General features: G+C 41.8%; 1 protein-coding gene across 2 annotated transcripts in view; it reads left to right on the forward strand.

Annotated features, from left to right (window-relative positions):
* The window catches only part of LOC103177346 (SPARC (osteonectin), cwcv and kazal like domains proteoglycan 3), a 236,502-nt gene that overhangs the window by 164,453 nt on the left and 57,684 nt on the right, over positions 1-14,365 (forward strand). For both annotated transcript variants that reach the window (XM_042337572.1, XM_042337576.1), the window contains one exon: positions 1,864-1,969. In XM_042337572.1, the coding sequence (XP_042193506.1) occupies positions 1,864-1,969 (106 nt within the window). The remainder of the gene's footprint in view (positions 1-1,863; positions 1,970-14,365) is intronic.

The raw sequence follows: 14,365 nt of genomic DNA on the forward strand, positions 1-14,365 counted from the left end.
CTAGTACTACATTTCCGTTCCGCAGTTGAAGTATACGTGCACTCTTGACCTTGCCGTAACATTTCAAGATGGGTCCAAATTTGCATGGTGGTACAGTACCTCAACAACAACAACAAAATTACATTTATAGAGCCCCCTTCACATCAGGAGGACATCCCAAAGCGCTGAACAGTCAGGGGTCAGGACGGGGGAGGGGTGGTGTAGGGGTGAGGGAAGGCAGAGAGGTGGAAGGGCCACCAAAGGCACAGTCGAAGAGAAGGGTCTTGAGACCGGCCTTGAAGGAGCCAAGGGAGGAAGCAAGGCGAAGGATGGAGTTCCAGAATGTGGGGGCAGAGAGGCTAAAAGCCTGATGGTAAGGTGGGGCGGGAGACATGGAGCTGGATGAACGGAGGGAGTGGGCAGGTTGGTAGGGAGTCAGCAGGTCAGAGAGGTAGGAGAGGGCAAGGCCATGGATGACCTTAAAGGTGAGGATGAGGATCTTGAACTCGATCTCTGAGAGAGGGGGAGCCAGTGGAGTTGGGCGAGGGTGGGAGTGATGGGGTCACGGAGCCTGGTGCACGAGAGTACATGAGCTGCGGAGTTCTGGATGATCTGCAGCTACCTCAATATCAAAAGGTTATTTTACTGTTAACTTTCAATCATTTTGATCTCAGTATGCTGCTGTTAGTACAAGTCACATTTCGAACATATTAGGTATATTCTTAATTCAGTTTAAATCAGCCCATGCTCACAATAACTGTATCAGCAAAATAACTGCATTTTGCAGCAAGAAAAGGTTCTCACCCATTGAATAGAAATGATATTTTGACATCTACAAGTAGTATTTCTGTGTCAGAATTTTTTTGAAAGGAAGACCTTGACTATTTTGAATAAAGATTTTTTTGAATCACATTGTAATATATAGCACAAAAACAGGCCATTCAGCCCAATTGGTCTATGCCGGTGTTTATATTCCACATGAACCTCCTCCTGACGTTCCTCAACTAAGCCTTCAAGCATAACCTTCTATTCCTTTCTCCCTCATGTACTTATCTAGCTTCCCCTTAAATACATCTCTGCTATTTGTCTCAACAACTCCTTGTGGTAGCATATTCCACATTCCCACTACTCTTTGTGTGAAGACATTTCTTCTAACTTCCCTATTCAATCTGTTTGTGACTATTTTATATTGATGGCTCCTGGGTTTGGTCTCCCCCAACATGGAAACATCTTCCGTATGTCGACTCTATCAAAACCTTTCATCATTTTAAAGACCTCTATCAGATCATCCCTTACCCTCATCTTTTCAAGAGAAAAGAGTCCATGTATGCTCAGCCTTTCCTGATAGGTATAACCTCTCGGTTCTGGGTTCATCCTTGTGAATCTCCTTTACATCCTCTCCAGTGCCTCTACATCCTTCTATAATGTGGGGACCAGAACTGCACAGTATTCTAAGTCTGGTCTAACCAATGTTCTATTGAGGTTTACCATAACCTCTATAGATCCTTGGTTAGACCACACTTGGTTAGACCAATAATTGGTACATTTCTCCAATTCAGCACTATATCGTTCAGCATGAGAAAATGAAGGCTATAAACTCGGCATGAGAAAATTAGTGCTGTAAATGTGGTGTGGCATTGCAAAACATTCTACACTACATGTACTACACTATCATTTCACAGAAAATTGTGGTTAAATAAAAGGAGTATTATTGCACAGGTTGTAAAAGTACATGAAGGTGTGAACGTGTGTAAGTTATCTAAATGCGGAGCTGATATTGCATGTTTGGTGGTGAAAGGCAGCAATTCAAGCAATTGCCACCAAATGTTTGTGAATACTTTTAAGCATATATTTGTAAGAATCTATTTCTTTTCTTTTCCACAGTGCAAACTAGAATATCAAGCGTGCATGTCAGGCAAACAGATCTCAGTCACATGTGAAGGACGGTGTCCCTGCTCATCCACAGTGGAAGGAAAAAATGAAAAGAAAGGTATGGCTTCACTGAGTCTTCACTAACCGTTTATCAATGGAAAGTGTAGTATTTTGTGCTTTGGTGGTAATGACAGGCAGAGTATGAATTTGAATAATAATATTTCCATTTGTTTGCTTTCTTTTTTTGTTAATAAAACACATTTTCATGTTATTAAACATAGTATTACCTCTAAAATGTATTGCCCACTGTGCAACTCTCTGAGGTCCAAAGTTTTGCATGATATTAGTTTTACAACTATTGTCATAAAATTTAAGGTAGTATGGAATTTGGGAATTTACTTAATTCAGTGTTAATTTCAAAGCTGGTTTCAAACAATACCCAGAAAGAACTTTGGAGATGCAGTTCCCAACTTAAAAAGCACAATCTTAAAATTGAAGAGAGCAGTCTTAAGGCTAAGACCATGAGCAGTTTAAGGAATCGCAGTTGTGTATAAATGCTTTCTTCAAATTCTTAAGGGAATTCTCCAGGTTATTGGTGTAATGTTAAAGATGAGAATTGAATACCAGTTAAATTGGATTAGCACAGCTTCTCATACGCATTTCTTACCCTCCACTGTTATAAATATGTTTTGTGTTTGTCTTGCCATATGTAGTTACTGCCATTGGTTGATATTTGTCTAAATGATTGTAGTGAAAGCATCATTGCAGATCTAAATGCATGAACACCCATTTAAAGTGAGTATAATATCTGTCAAATACTGGTGAACACTGTTCTAAATTAATGCAGCTGTTACCATTTATGCTCCCTGCCAAACTGAGTCCATAGGTATAAAAAGGGCTAAAAGGGTGGTGAATGTATGGAACTCACTACCCCAAAGGGCTGTTGACGCTCAGACCTTGAACATATTCAAGACTGAGATAGATTTCTTATTGCAAAAGGGATTAAGGGATATGGGGATAAGGCAGGGTCAGGTTATTAGCTGGAGTTAGATTAGAAGATCAGCCATGATTGAATGGCAGGGCAAGCTCGAAGGGCCGAATGGCCTACTCCTGTTATGTTATGTTAATGAAAGATTTTAGTATAAAAATGGTCTGCAGATTCTTTACAGATATAAAAGTCTGTATGGGAAATTTGTCTTAAACATTGTAATTGTGGTGTTAATTATCCTTAAAAAGATGATGAGTAAAATAACTCATTATACCTCTTGAACGAAATTATAAGTGTGTGGCTCCCTATTAACATTGTTGCGTGATATTAGTTTGGTGCCTCTGCATAGGAACCAGGAAAATAATTAGTGAAGTGTTTTGTGATGTGATAATTAACACGTATAGTGCTAATTAGCTTAAGCATTGAATTTAGTGGCTTTGGGGTATTTGGGCATTGCAGTTTCATTTAGCGACCTAGTGACATTACTTTGATTTTTTTTAGTCTCGTTGAATTGTTTTTTACATTAATTTGGAATCAAATGCATATTGACTGCTCGGCATACAACAACAACAACAACAAGATTCCATTTATAAAGCGCCTTTCACGTCAGGAGGACGTCCCAAGGCGCTGCACAGTTGGGTCATGACCCGAGCAGGGGGAAATGGTCAGGGTGAGGGGAGGGAAGGGAGGGAGCGAGGAGGGGGGAAATGGTCAGGGTGAGGGGAGGGAAGGGAGGGAGCGAGGAGGGGGGAAATGGTCAGGGGGAGGGAAGGCATAGCCACTGAGAAGGATATCAGGGGAAGGGATATGTCTGGGATACATGACTATCAGCCAGTGAATTAATTATCATAAGATTGCTAAATGTAGTGCAAGTGTTAATTAGCACCACTGGTGTTAATTACATCACAGCATCACAATTTTTACCTATGTGTGCAAAGTGTTTATCTTTGACAGAATTCCATAACTTCTTCAGTGAAAGAACCAAAACCAACACTGCCAGGGTACTGTGCTGTCTTTTCCATTTGCAGCTGGCAAAATCTAATCAGAAACACTGTATGGCTCCAAATTAGGTCTCTTGACACTTATGACATTTTATTCAAATTTCATGTTTGACAAGTATGAATTGAATGGAGAGCCATACCAAAAATGGATATAATAATAATCGTTATCGCCTTTGATGTTAGGAGGAAGTCCGAAAGCACTTCACAGGATTTACACTAAAATGCAGTGACCATGTGTTTGTGGGCAAATAGATGGACAACACATGTATTTAGAATTGGCTGAAGGGAAGGAAGCAAAGGGTTTTCGTAAGGTGAACTAGGTAAAAATCGGGTGAGATATTAAGCTTGGTACCTTGGGGGTCCATAGTATATAGTAATGACCTGGATTTGCAGACCCAGTGTAAGATAGTTAATTTTGCAAATGACTGTTTCCTGGCAATGTCCTAAATATAGTTCCAATATAGGAAACCACAAGTACTCCATGGATGACATTGAACTTGCTAAGGGGAAAACTGAAAGAGATCTATGGGTATTAGTTGACATAGGAACAGGAGTAGGCCGTTCAGCCCATCGAGCCTGTTCCGCTGTTTAATTCGATCATGGCTGATCTATATCTTTACTACAATTTCAAATCCAATTTCCCGCTTTCTCCCCATATCCCTTAATACCCCGACCTACTGAAAATCTGTCAATCTCTTTCTTGAAGGTGTGGATGAATCCAGCATCCACAAACTTTTGGGGGAGAGAGTTCCAGATTTCTACCACTCTTTGAGTGAAAAAATGCTTCCTAATTTCACTCTTAAATGGTCTGGTTCTAATTGTAAGACTATGCCCCTTTGTTTTGCATTCCCCCAACATAGGAAATAGCTTTTCTGCATCTACCCTATCAAATCCCTTTATCATCCTAAAAACCTCTATCAAATCACCCCTCAATCTTCTAAACTTGAGGGAATACAATCCAAGTTTACGCAGCCTTTCCTTATAACTTAACCCTTTTTGGCCTGGTAACATTCTGATGAACCTGCGCTGCAACCCCTACAAGGCCAATATATCTTTCCTGTGGTGTGGTGCCCAAGACTGAACACAGTACTCCAGGTGGGGTCTGACTAACACGCTATACAGCTGAAGCATCATTTCTTCCCTTTGTCTTCCAGGCCTCTCGAGATAAAGGCCAACATGCCATTTGCCTTTTTGATTATGTTTTGCACTTGGAACTAGTTTTTAGTGATTTGTGGATATAGACACTCAAATTGTTTTGCTCTTCCACAGCTCTTAATTTCTCCCTATTAAGAAAGTATTTTCCTATCTTTTTTCAGTCTATAGTGGATGAACTTGGAATTCCCTACATTGAGCTCCATCTGACATGACACGTTGCTCACTGTGTCAAAACAGTGTGAGGCAGCAATTAACAAGGCAAACAGGATACTATATTGTTAAATCAGTTAAGTTTAGATTCCCAGGCATCATACTCAGGCTATACAGTGCTCTGGTCAGGTTGTATCTTGAGTACTGCATACAGTTGTGGGTACCACTATATAAGAGGCTGTTCAGGCTCTCGAGGCTCTTGCAGCCAGTCCCCAGTGTTAGAGCAATAGCTATGAACATGTCTAGACAAGCTAGGGCTTTTCAGTTTTGAGGGCAGATTACTTAGGGGAGACCTCATAAAGATATATAATATTTTAAATGTGATTGAAAAAATACTTTAGGATGCATCAAAACAAAGAAACAAGAGGAAGCCAGGTTTAGTGTTGTATAGAGCAAATTCAGGACAGAAGATAAAACGATCTTCTTTACCAAATACGTAATTAACTGGAAAAGTTTGCTAAGACGGGTAGTTGAATCCACGCCACTGAACATAATTAGCAGTGCAGTAGATGTTCTGTTTGAGATCAGAGGATATACAGTGATACAGAATGCAAGTAACTGAAAAAAGATTAAGACTGAAGACGGTGGTAAAATAAAATTAAATGTTTTTCTAAGATATTAATACTAGACAAATCACACTTGGTTTATCGAAATTAGATTGGAGCACACTGCTATTCTATCTCAGACTAGTAAATTACATCACTATCCATGGATGTAGTTTTCCAATGTCACACATGGAAATTTATAAATTGTCACTTGGAAAAACATAAGGATAGCAAGACCGAGCGGGAATTTAGAAAAAAACAACTTTGTGTTTTCTTTCTTTTTCCATTACCTTTTTAATTTATACATCATGTGTATTACATTTTGTTCTTTCAATTTTCTTTTCGCATCATTTATTAAGTGATTTTTATTCTTACTTTGCCTATTTGCCTATTTTTGGTACTTTTTAAAATTATTATATTTCAGATTGTTTTCCATCTCCCTCCATTATAGTATTTTGACGATGTGGATCATTGTCCCTGAGAGTTAAAGTTAGAGGGTCAATCTCATCAATTAGGTGTTGCTGTGCTCTTTGGTGTGACTGATAACCCAACGGTAATCAGTAATGTGTCATCTGGAAGAAGCCATTTAAGTATGTAGATAGAGGTTTTGCTAATTCTTCCTTGGATTTCCCTATTTACAACATCCTTCAGAACAATGTATTACATAACTGAGTGTCTTCCTAATTTTACGTAATTCATCAATATTTTTGTCCTTTTTCTCTTATTGGATGTTTATTGTCCATGATTGTCCATGATTCTACATGTCAGCCAAAACATGTGGGAAAAAGTTGAAGTGTTTTGGAAGTCAAACCATGCTCTCTCAATTGACTGTGAAGCGCTGTAGTGAGAATTTCAAGTAATCTTGCTGTGCTAGATTGTCAGGGCAAATAAACCTAGTAACCTCGCAGCCAACTGAGAGCAAAGGTAGAAGGAAAATGTTGAATGTAATTTTGTGAGGAGACCAAAGGTCACACGACAGAGGAAATCTACAAATAAGTTCTGTATCACACGTAGCCTTTGCAAGCGGTATTTATTTTACCAGTGTGTACGAAGCATGGTCCCAAGAGCTTCAATATTTTTTCTTGCACTTTTCTTCTTGAACAGTTCCTGTTAGGGAAATTCGGAAGGATTATAATCAACTTGGACCTAGGGAGGATTCATAGCAAAATATTTGGGCAAAAAGTTGTAAATGTGTGCACTCACCTGATAGCATCATATGTTTCACACACACCAATGTTCAAAACAGGTCACCTACTTTGCATGAACATTAAGTAGTGAAGCCTAGTGATTGCAAGTGTTTGCTGATTTGCAAACAGCAGCTGAACATGATAATCCTCAACTGATTTTGGTCAATGATCCATCAAGATCAAAAACAAAAGTGGTAAAGCAAAATTAATACTGTAATAATCAAGTGAAGCAACATCTGGTAAAGCAAAATCTGATTTATCAAGTTCTGTCACAAAAGCTACAATAGAAAGAACCTTCACGAAGGAGGTGGCTTCATTAGTTTTTCTTACTCTAATAATAATCCCTGCAATTGATACAGAATGTTTTCAAAACGTCGAAATAGCTCAAAGAGCTTCACAGGCCTTTTTGTATAGTGTAGTGCCTGTGTATTTGTAGGAAGTGATGCCAGCAGTGCTTCCTGTGCACTATTTACAGGAAGTAATGTCTGTGGCAACCTGGTATTCCGGAAATCATTCATTTGTTTGCACTTTGTTTATAACACATTTGCTGCAATATTGAATCCAGCTGACCATGTGATAATATAGTTGCCCTGAAGGAACTAGCGTCAACTAAGTGTAAAAATGGCATCCCTTCACCTTGCCCCCTCTTTATCCTGTCTTTAAACTCTACCTTAAAATCTATTCTTCAAACCTGCCTCTGGTTACCTTCCGCTCCCTCTTCTTTGCTCAGCAACCTGATCTCGCCACCAGAAAGCGTTAAGATGTTACTCTGCATGAAAAGCGCTATATAAATACAAGTTGTTTCTGTTTGCATATTTTGGTTTTGCTAATTTGGAGATTGATTCAATAGTGTAATACAGCAGTCAAGGAACCACTGTTAAACTAAGTTGATTTTATATTTGTGCCATTTATTTGCATTTTCTGTTGTTTTCCTCCACATAGTAAATTATATTCTCTCCCTCTTTACATTACCAAAAGTCACAACACTTATGGTTCTCTGCCAGAGAGGGAGGGAAGGCCATTCGTGGAGCATTGGAACAAGACAGGTGGAGCTGCCTTCAATTATTTTTCTGTTGATTACATTAGATCATAGCGGTTTTCATTCATGTTCCTGTCCATTTATAAACTGAATAAACTTAAAAAAGAATAACACTGAGTATGGGGCTTCTGTAGCTCAGAGGTTAGAGCACTCGTCTCTCAAGCGAGAGACCTGGTTCGATTCCCGTCAGGGTGAAACCTTGGGCAAGTTTCCTTACTCCACATGCCTAATAATAATCCCTCAAGAAAAAAAACAACAATAAATTGGTCACTGCAATCCACGACTGTTTGTGGGACACTGCTGTGCGCAATTGGCTGCCGTGTTTCGCCCACAAATATACAGTCAATTCATTTTACAATATATTCTGTGAAGCGCTTTGAGATCTCTAAAAGAGAAACGTGAAAAGTGCTATATCAAATGCAAGAATATGGACCGACAGATTCCCTTGTAATGTCAGTATCTGACAGTCCATTTTCATGAATGGTTTTAATAATAATACAGTGCAGCCTTGTTATGACGTACTTCTTTATAGCATGCATTGTTGTACCATGGACCCCATTCATACTGGTTGCACACATTTGTGTGATTGTCAGGGCTGTTATGCATGGCAATGAGGTGTAAACTGTGGCAGTTTTAGCGGTCACACCAATTCACAAAGACTCATCTGATGCAAACTACTGTGGAAACACTGGATCCCCTTGAGTTGAATGTGTGAGTAAAGTTGAGTGTGTGAGTAAAGTGTCTGTTTAGATTCTGGTAAATCCTATGTGAAAGTTTTAGATGCTAATATCACTGTGCAATTTGGAACAAATCCTGATACAAGAGCAACAAGACAACTTGCATTTCTGCAGTGCTCATCACGCAGGAATGTGTCTTTGAGCGCTGCACAGATTCAGAGTGAGGAGGGGGAGGTGACCATGGGGGTGGTTGAAGAAGTAAGTCTTCAAGCTGCAAATGGTTTGGAGAGAAGGGTGAGTTACGCAACACAATGGGAGCAAGCTTTCAAATAGATGGCACACAAGTTTGCCTACAAAAATAAACAGTCACTACACCTTACACCTTACTGTGAAGCACTATGAGACATCCTGCAGATGTGAATGGCCCTACATTAAATGCAAGGATTATTGTAAACTAAAAACAACACTGACTTCTTGCTGTCTGGTTTGCAATAATGTGCATTGAGAATGAATTTCTGAACCACCAGGGTTGCTGATATACAGTATAACTGGAATATTAGTGACACAACATCCAATTATTCAATTGTTTAGTCTTGTAAATAGAAGCCTTCAAAATCTGACAGCTGCATACACTAGGGAGAAAGGAATAGAGGCCTAAGGGAAAGGGGATTAGGATGAGTGGAGGCTCTTGTCAAGTATAAATACCAGCACAGACTAGTTGAACCGAATGGTCTGTTTCAGTGCTCCACAATCTTTTTATTGTAATTCCATGTAAATTAATGATTTACAATGTCCACCTTTAGGTACTTAATAATAATAATAGTAATAATCCTTGCATTTGGTAGAGTCTTCGAGACGTCTCAAAGTGGTTCACAGAATATTTAACAACAATAACAACAAATTAAATTTGTTTAGCGCCTTTCAGGTCAGGAGGACATCCCAAGGCATTGGACAGTCAGGGATCTGCACCCTAGCTGGTGGTTGAGATCAGGACGGGTGAAGGGCAGAGAACGAAGGAGGGTGATCGAAGCCACAGTCAAAGAGAAGGATCTTGTGACGGGTCTTGAAGGAGGCAAGGGAAGGGGCAAGGCGGAGAGTCTGTAGGATGGAGTTCCAGAGGGTTGCGGCAGAGAGGCTGAAGGCTCGGCAGCCAATGATGGGGGACATGAAGCAGGACAGAACCTAACCCCCTACCAACTTGTCAGTTCCTGATCGGAAGGAACTGACAGGTTGGTAGAGGGTTAGGAGGTCACAGAGGTAGAGAGGAGCAAGGCCATGAGGTGAGGACGAGGATCTTGAACTGTATCCTCTTGAGTTATGGGGAGCCAGTGGAGTCATGTGAGGATGGGGGTGATAGGGTCTTGGTCACTTTATGCGGTAAAGTGAATTGCCTGTACATTTTTGTGGACGAAACACAGCAGCCAATTGCACACAGCAGTGTCCCACAAACAGTCGTGGATTGAGTGCCCAAATTATTATTTTTTTAAGGGATTATTTACCCCAGAAAAGCGATCCATCAATCGACTAACAGCCAGGTTCCTACTTACTGCTAGTAAACAGAGGCGAGTGGAATAGGACAACTTGCCCAATGTTTCACCCTGCCAGGAATCAAACCCAGGTCCTTTCCTTGTGAGGCGAGTACCCTAACCACAAAGCTACAGGATTCCATGATTTTGATCAGTATTGAATATTGCACAACAAATTGAAATGAAATGTTTGTGAGCAAAATAGACAGTAGCCTTCCAAACAACTCACCGTCTCTTAGAAGTGTCTATTGCTGTAATGTAATATCTGTTGAAGAAGTCATCCAAGGACAACCAAACCTAATCTGTATGAATATAAGCAATACATGAGGAATTCTGCTGCTGTAGATTGAAGTTAAATGAATGCATTCATGAAAATAAATGAATCAATGAACAGTTGAATGTGAACAAGACTGAGGCCCTCCTGATTGGCTCGTGCCAGCGTCTCAGCACCTCAGGCTCTGGCAGCATCAACCTCCATGGTTGCACACTTCAACTCACCAAGCCAGTCAGGAACCTAGGTGTCTTGTTCGACCCTCAGCTGTCTTTTCTCCCCCACATTCAAGCCATGACCCGCTCTGCCTTCCCTCACCTCCCTAACATCGCCCGACTCCGCCACTACCTCACCCCTCAGGCCGCTAAAACTCTTGTTCATGCCTTCATCACCTCCAGATTCGACTACGCTAATACCCTGCTTTTCGGCCTTCCCAACTCTTCCCTACACAGGCTGCAAATACTCCAGAACTCTTCAGCCCGTGTTCTCTCCCGCACCAAACTCTGCATCCCCATCTCCCCCATTCTCGCCCGACCCATTGGCTCCCTATCCTTCAGAGGATCCAGTTCAAGATCCTGGTCCTCATCTACAAAACCCTCCATGGCTTCACCACACCCTACCTCTGCGACCTCCTAACCCCCTACCAACTCGCCCTCTCCCTCCGCTCAGCCAGTTCCTGCCTGCTCCAAGTCCACCAACCCATCCACCCCACCATTGGCAGGAGAGCCTTCAGCCACTCTGCCTCCAACCTCTGGAATTCCATTCCCCAATCCCTCCGCCTCACCCCCTCCTTAGCCTCCTTCAAGTCTTGCCTCAAAACCCTCCTCTTCGACCGTGCCATTGGTCACCCCCCTCCCTGCCCTCCCTGCCCTCCCTAACCCCAGCTCGGGTCTGAAAGGCTGTACACTGTCCAGTGCCTTGGGACGTCCTCCCGACGTGAAAGGCGCTATACAAATGTAATCTTGTTGTTGTTGATAACATCCATCCTTAATATGCAGGTAAGAGTTTTTAATAAAGTAACAAGCCAAGAGTAAGTTGTGTGACAAATGTCACAAAAAAGTTGCGGAAGCTGTCAGCTTGGCTCATTTGAATAGTATTCTTCTAAATTGGAAAGTTGTGGGTTCAAGCTCAAAATCCAATTGCACCTTCAATTGGACATTCAAAAATCCCATGGCACTACTCAGAAAGAGAAGGGAGTTTTTTTACCAGGTTATCCTGGCTAACAATCTGCCAGATAAAATTGGTCATTCACTTCAGGCTATGCAGGAGTCCTGTAGCTCAGTGGTTGGAGCACTCATCTCGCAAGCAAGAGACCAGGGTTCGATTCCAACAGTGTGAAACCTTGGGCAAGTTTCCTTACTCCTCATGCCTGGTAATAATCCCTCAAGAAAGAAAAACAATAATACTTTGGTCACTCAATCCACAACTGTTTGTGAGACCTGCTCTGCGCAATTGGCTGCTGCGTGTCTCCCACAATATCTACAGTCAATTCACTTTATACTATATTCTGTTAAGCGCTTTGAGACGTCTCAACGATGTGATAAGGCATTATATGAAATGCAAGGATTTATTAATATTAGAGGAATCTCCTTGAAGTGCTGTTTGACCTTGTTATGTGCTATATCAAAAAGGAAAGAATTATTAATAAGATACTTCAATGTTCTCATTGTTTACATCGTGTGCAAAACTGGAACAAATCTTATAAAGGGAGCAAAGGTAGTTTGGATAGAGTTCTTCTGTCAGTAAAACTTCACTGTAAGAGGGGTCTCCTTGGAACTGAACTGGCTCCAAGGTGTCATGTTTGGCAATGGCTCATTGGCAGGACTTGGGAGGGTAGACCAGTCACTAGGGGCAGGGTATCATCCCACTCATCTTGTCTTAATCCTGCAAGCAAAAGCCCTAATGGATAGGGTAGTCCTAGCTGGACAAGCAACAGGAAAGCTTGCCAGACCGTGATATCAATGGCAACCTATGCAATTTTAGCTCCAGCAGTAGCCCCCACACACGCCCAACAAAATAAAACTTTATTGCACAAAATTGGAAAATTTAAAAAATTTAAAAATTGTACATTTATTTTGGAAAACAAAGGTTCCAAAATTCATGCATGCAAGACATAACTGCATCATACATCAAACACCAATAATACTAATGCTGGTTCATGCTGCATATATCCTTGCCATTCACAACAATTTTGGACCCAAACATGTAGTATTTATGAAGGCTTACACAGCAGCAACAATAACAACTCGCATTCATATAGTGCTCCTCATGCAAAGTACATAAGAACATAAGAATTAGGAGCAGGAGTAGGCCATTCGGCCCCTCGAGCCTGCACCGCCATTCGATAAGATCATGGCTGATCTTCTGACCTAACTCTAATTACCTGCCCTATCCCCATATCCCCTAATCCCTCTTTTTTAAAAATCTATCAGTCTCAGCCTTGAAGTAGCGTCCTAGAGCGCTTTCAGAGCCCAAGTCTTGATACCAACTGTTTCAGTAGTAATGCAAATCTCACCTGTACAGTGTCAACCTCGGCAACCTAGGCGTCAGGTTCGACCCCCAATTATCCTTCCTCTCCCACATCCGGTCCCTCACCAGCACCGCCTTCTTCCACCTCCGACGCATCGCCCGTCTCTGGCAATACCTCTCTCCGAAAGCCGCTGAAACCCTGGTCCATACCTTTGTCACCTCTCGGCTGGACTATTCTAATGTCCTCCTCGCCGGTCTCCCATTTTATCCATAAAATCCAGATCATTCAAAACTCTGCCGCTCGCATTCTCACCCGCACGAAACTCCACTCCCTGATCACCCCAGTCCGTGCCAGACTGCACTGGCTGCCTGTCCCAGAGAGGATCGACTTCAAGATCCTCACCTTTGTATTCAAATCCCTCCACTCCTCTGCACCACCCCCTACCTCTCTGACCTCCTCTCTCCTCAAAATAGTACCCGTTGCCTTAGATCTTCCGAGGCTGGCCTCCTCCTCATCCTCTGAGTCCTCCGCTCCAGCCATGGTGGCCGTGCTTTCAGCCACTATGCCCCAAGGCTCTGGAATTCCCTTCCTCGCCCCCTCTCTTCCTATTTTCAGGTCCCTGCTGAAGACCTTTCTTTTCGACCGCACCTTTGGTCACCTTCCTCCCCCTCCCCCTGGCTCGACTGTGAAGCGCTCTGAGACGCCGTCCAGCATGGAGGGCGCTATAAAAATCTAAGTTGTTGTTATCAAGATATCACAAGAAAGAAATTCTACCTGGGCCTAGATTAATTCTTATTTATGTAATATTTTAGAGGGTCTGGAATTTGGCGAATTAATGAATACAGTCTTACTTTTGAAGACAGTTTTCTGTGGTTCTTCAATACAATACAATACAGTTTACATTGATAAGCTAGCTGTCTTTCACACTGGGAAGACGTTTCAAAGCGCTGAACAATGCTGTTTGGATACCCAAGGTGAGTGTGGGAGTCGAGAGGGTGGGAGGTGACCAAAAAGTGTGGTCAAAGAGATACATTTCAGAAGGGAAGGAGCGAGTCTAAGGGATAGAGTTCCAGAGTGGGGACTGAATGATTCATAGTCTGCCCACCAATGGGGTGGGTCGGATAAGGGGGGAGGGAGAACATGAAACAGGCCAGTGTTGGCTGAGTGAAGACAGTACCTGGACTGGTGCGGTTGTAGGAAGTTGCAAAGGTAAGGGAATGCGAGACCATGGATCCATTTAAATATAAGAATGAGAATCTTAAACTTGGCCCGCTTTCTTGACGAGCCATTGGGGCCGAGCGAGGATATTGGTGATATTCTCGAGGAAAAACCATGTTCAAATTAAAGCTTATTAAAAATTTGGCCAAACTCTGGATACTCTAAAATGCTACATAAATAGAATAAATCTGATGGAATTTCTTCCTACCCATGTGAATCAAACAAGC

The sequence above is a fragment of the Callorhinchus milii genome, unplaced genomic scaffold (genome assembly GCF_018977255.1).
Source record: "Callorhinchus milii isolate IMCB2004 unplaced genomic scaffold, IMCB_Cmil_1.0 Scaffold1, whole genome shotgun sequence".
NCBI lineage: Eukaryota > Metazoa > Chordata > Chondrichthyes > Chimaeriformes > Callorhinchidae > Callorhinchus > Callorhinchus milii.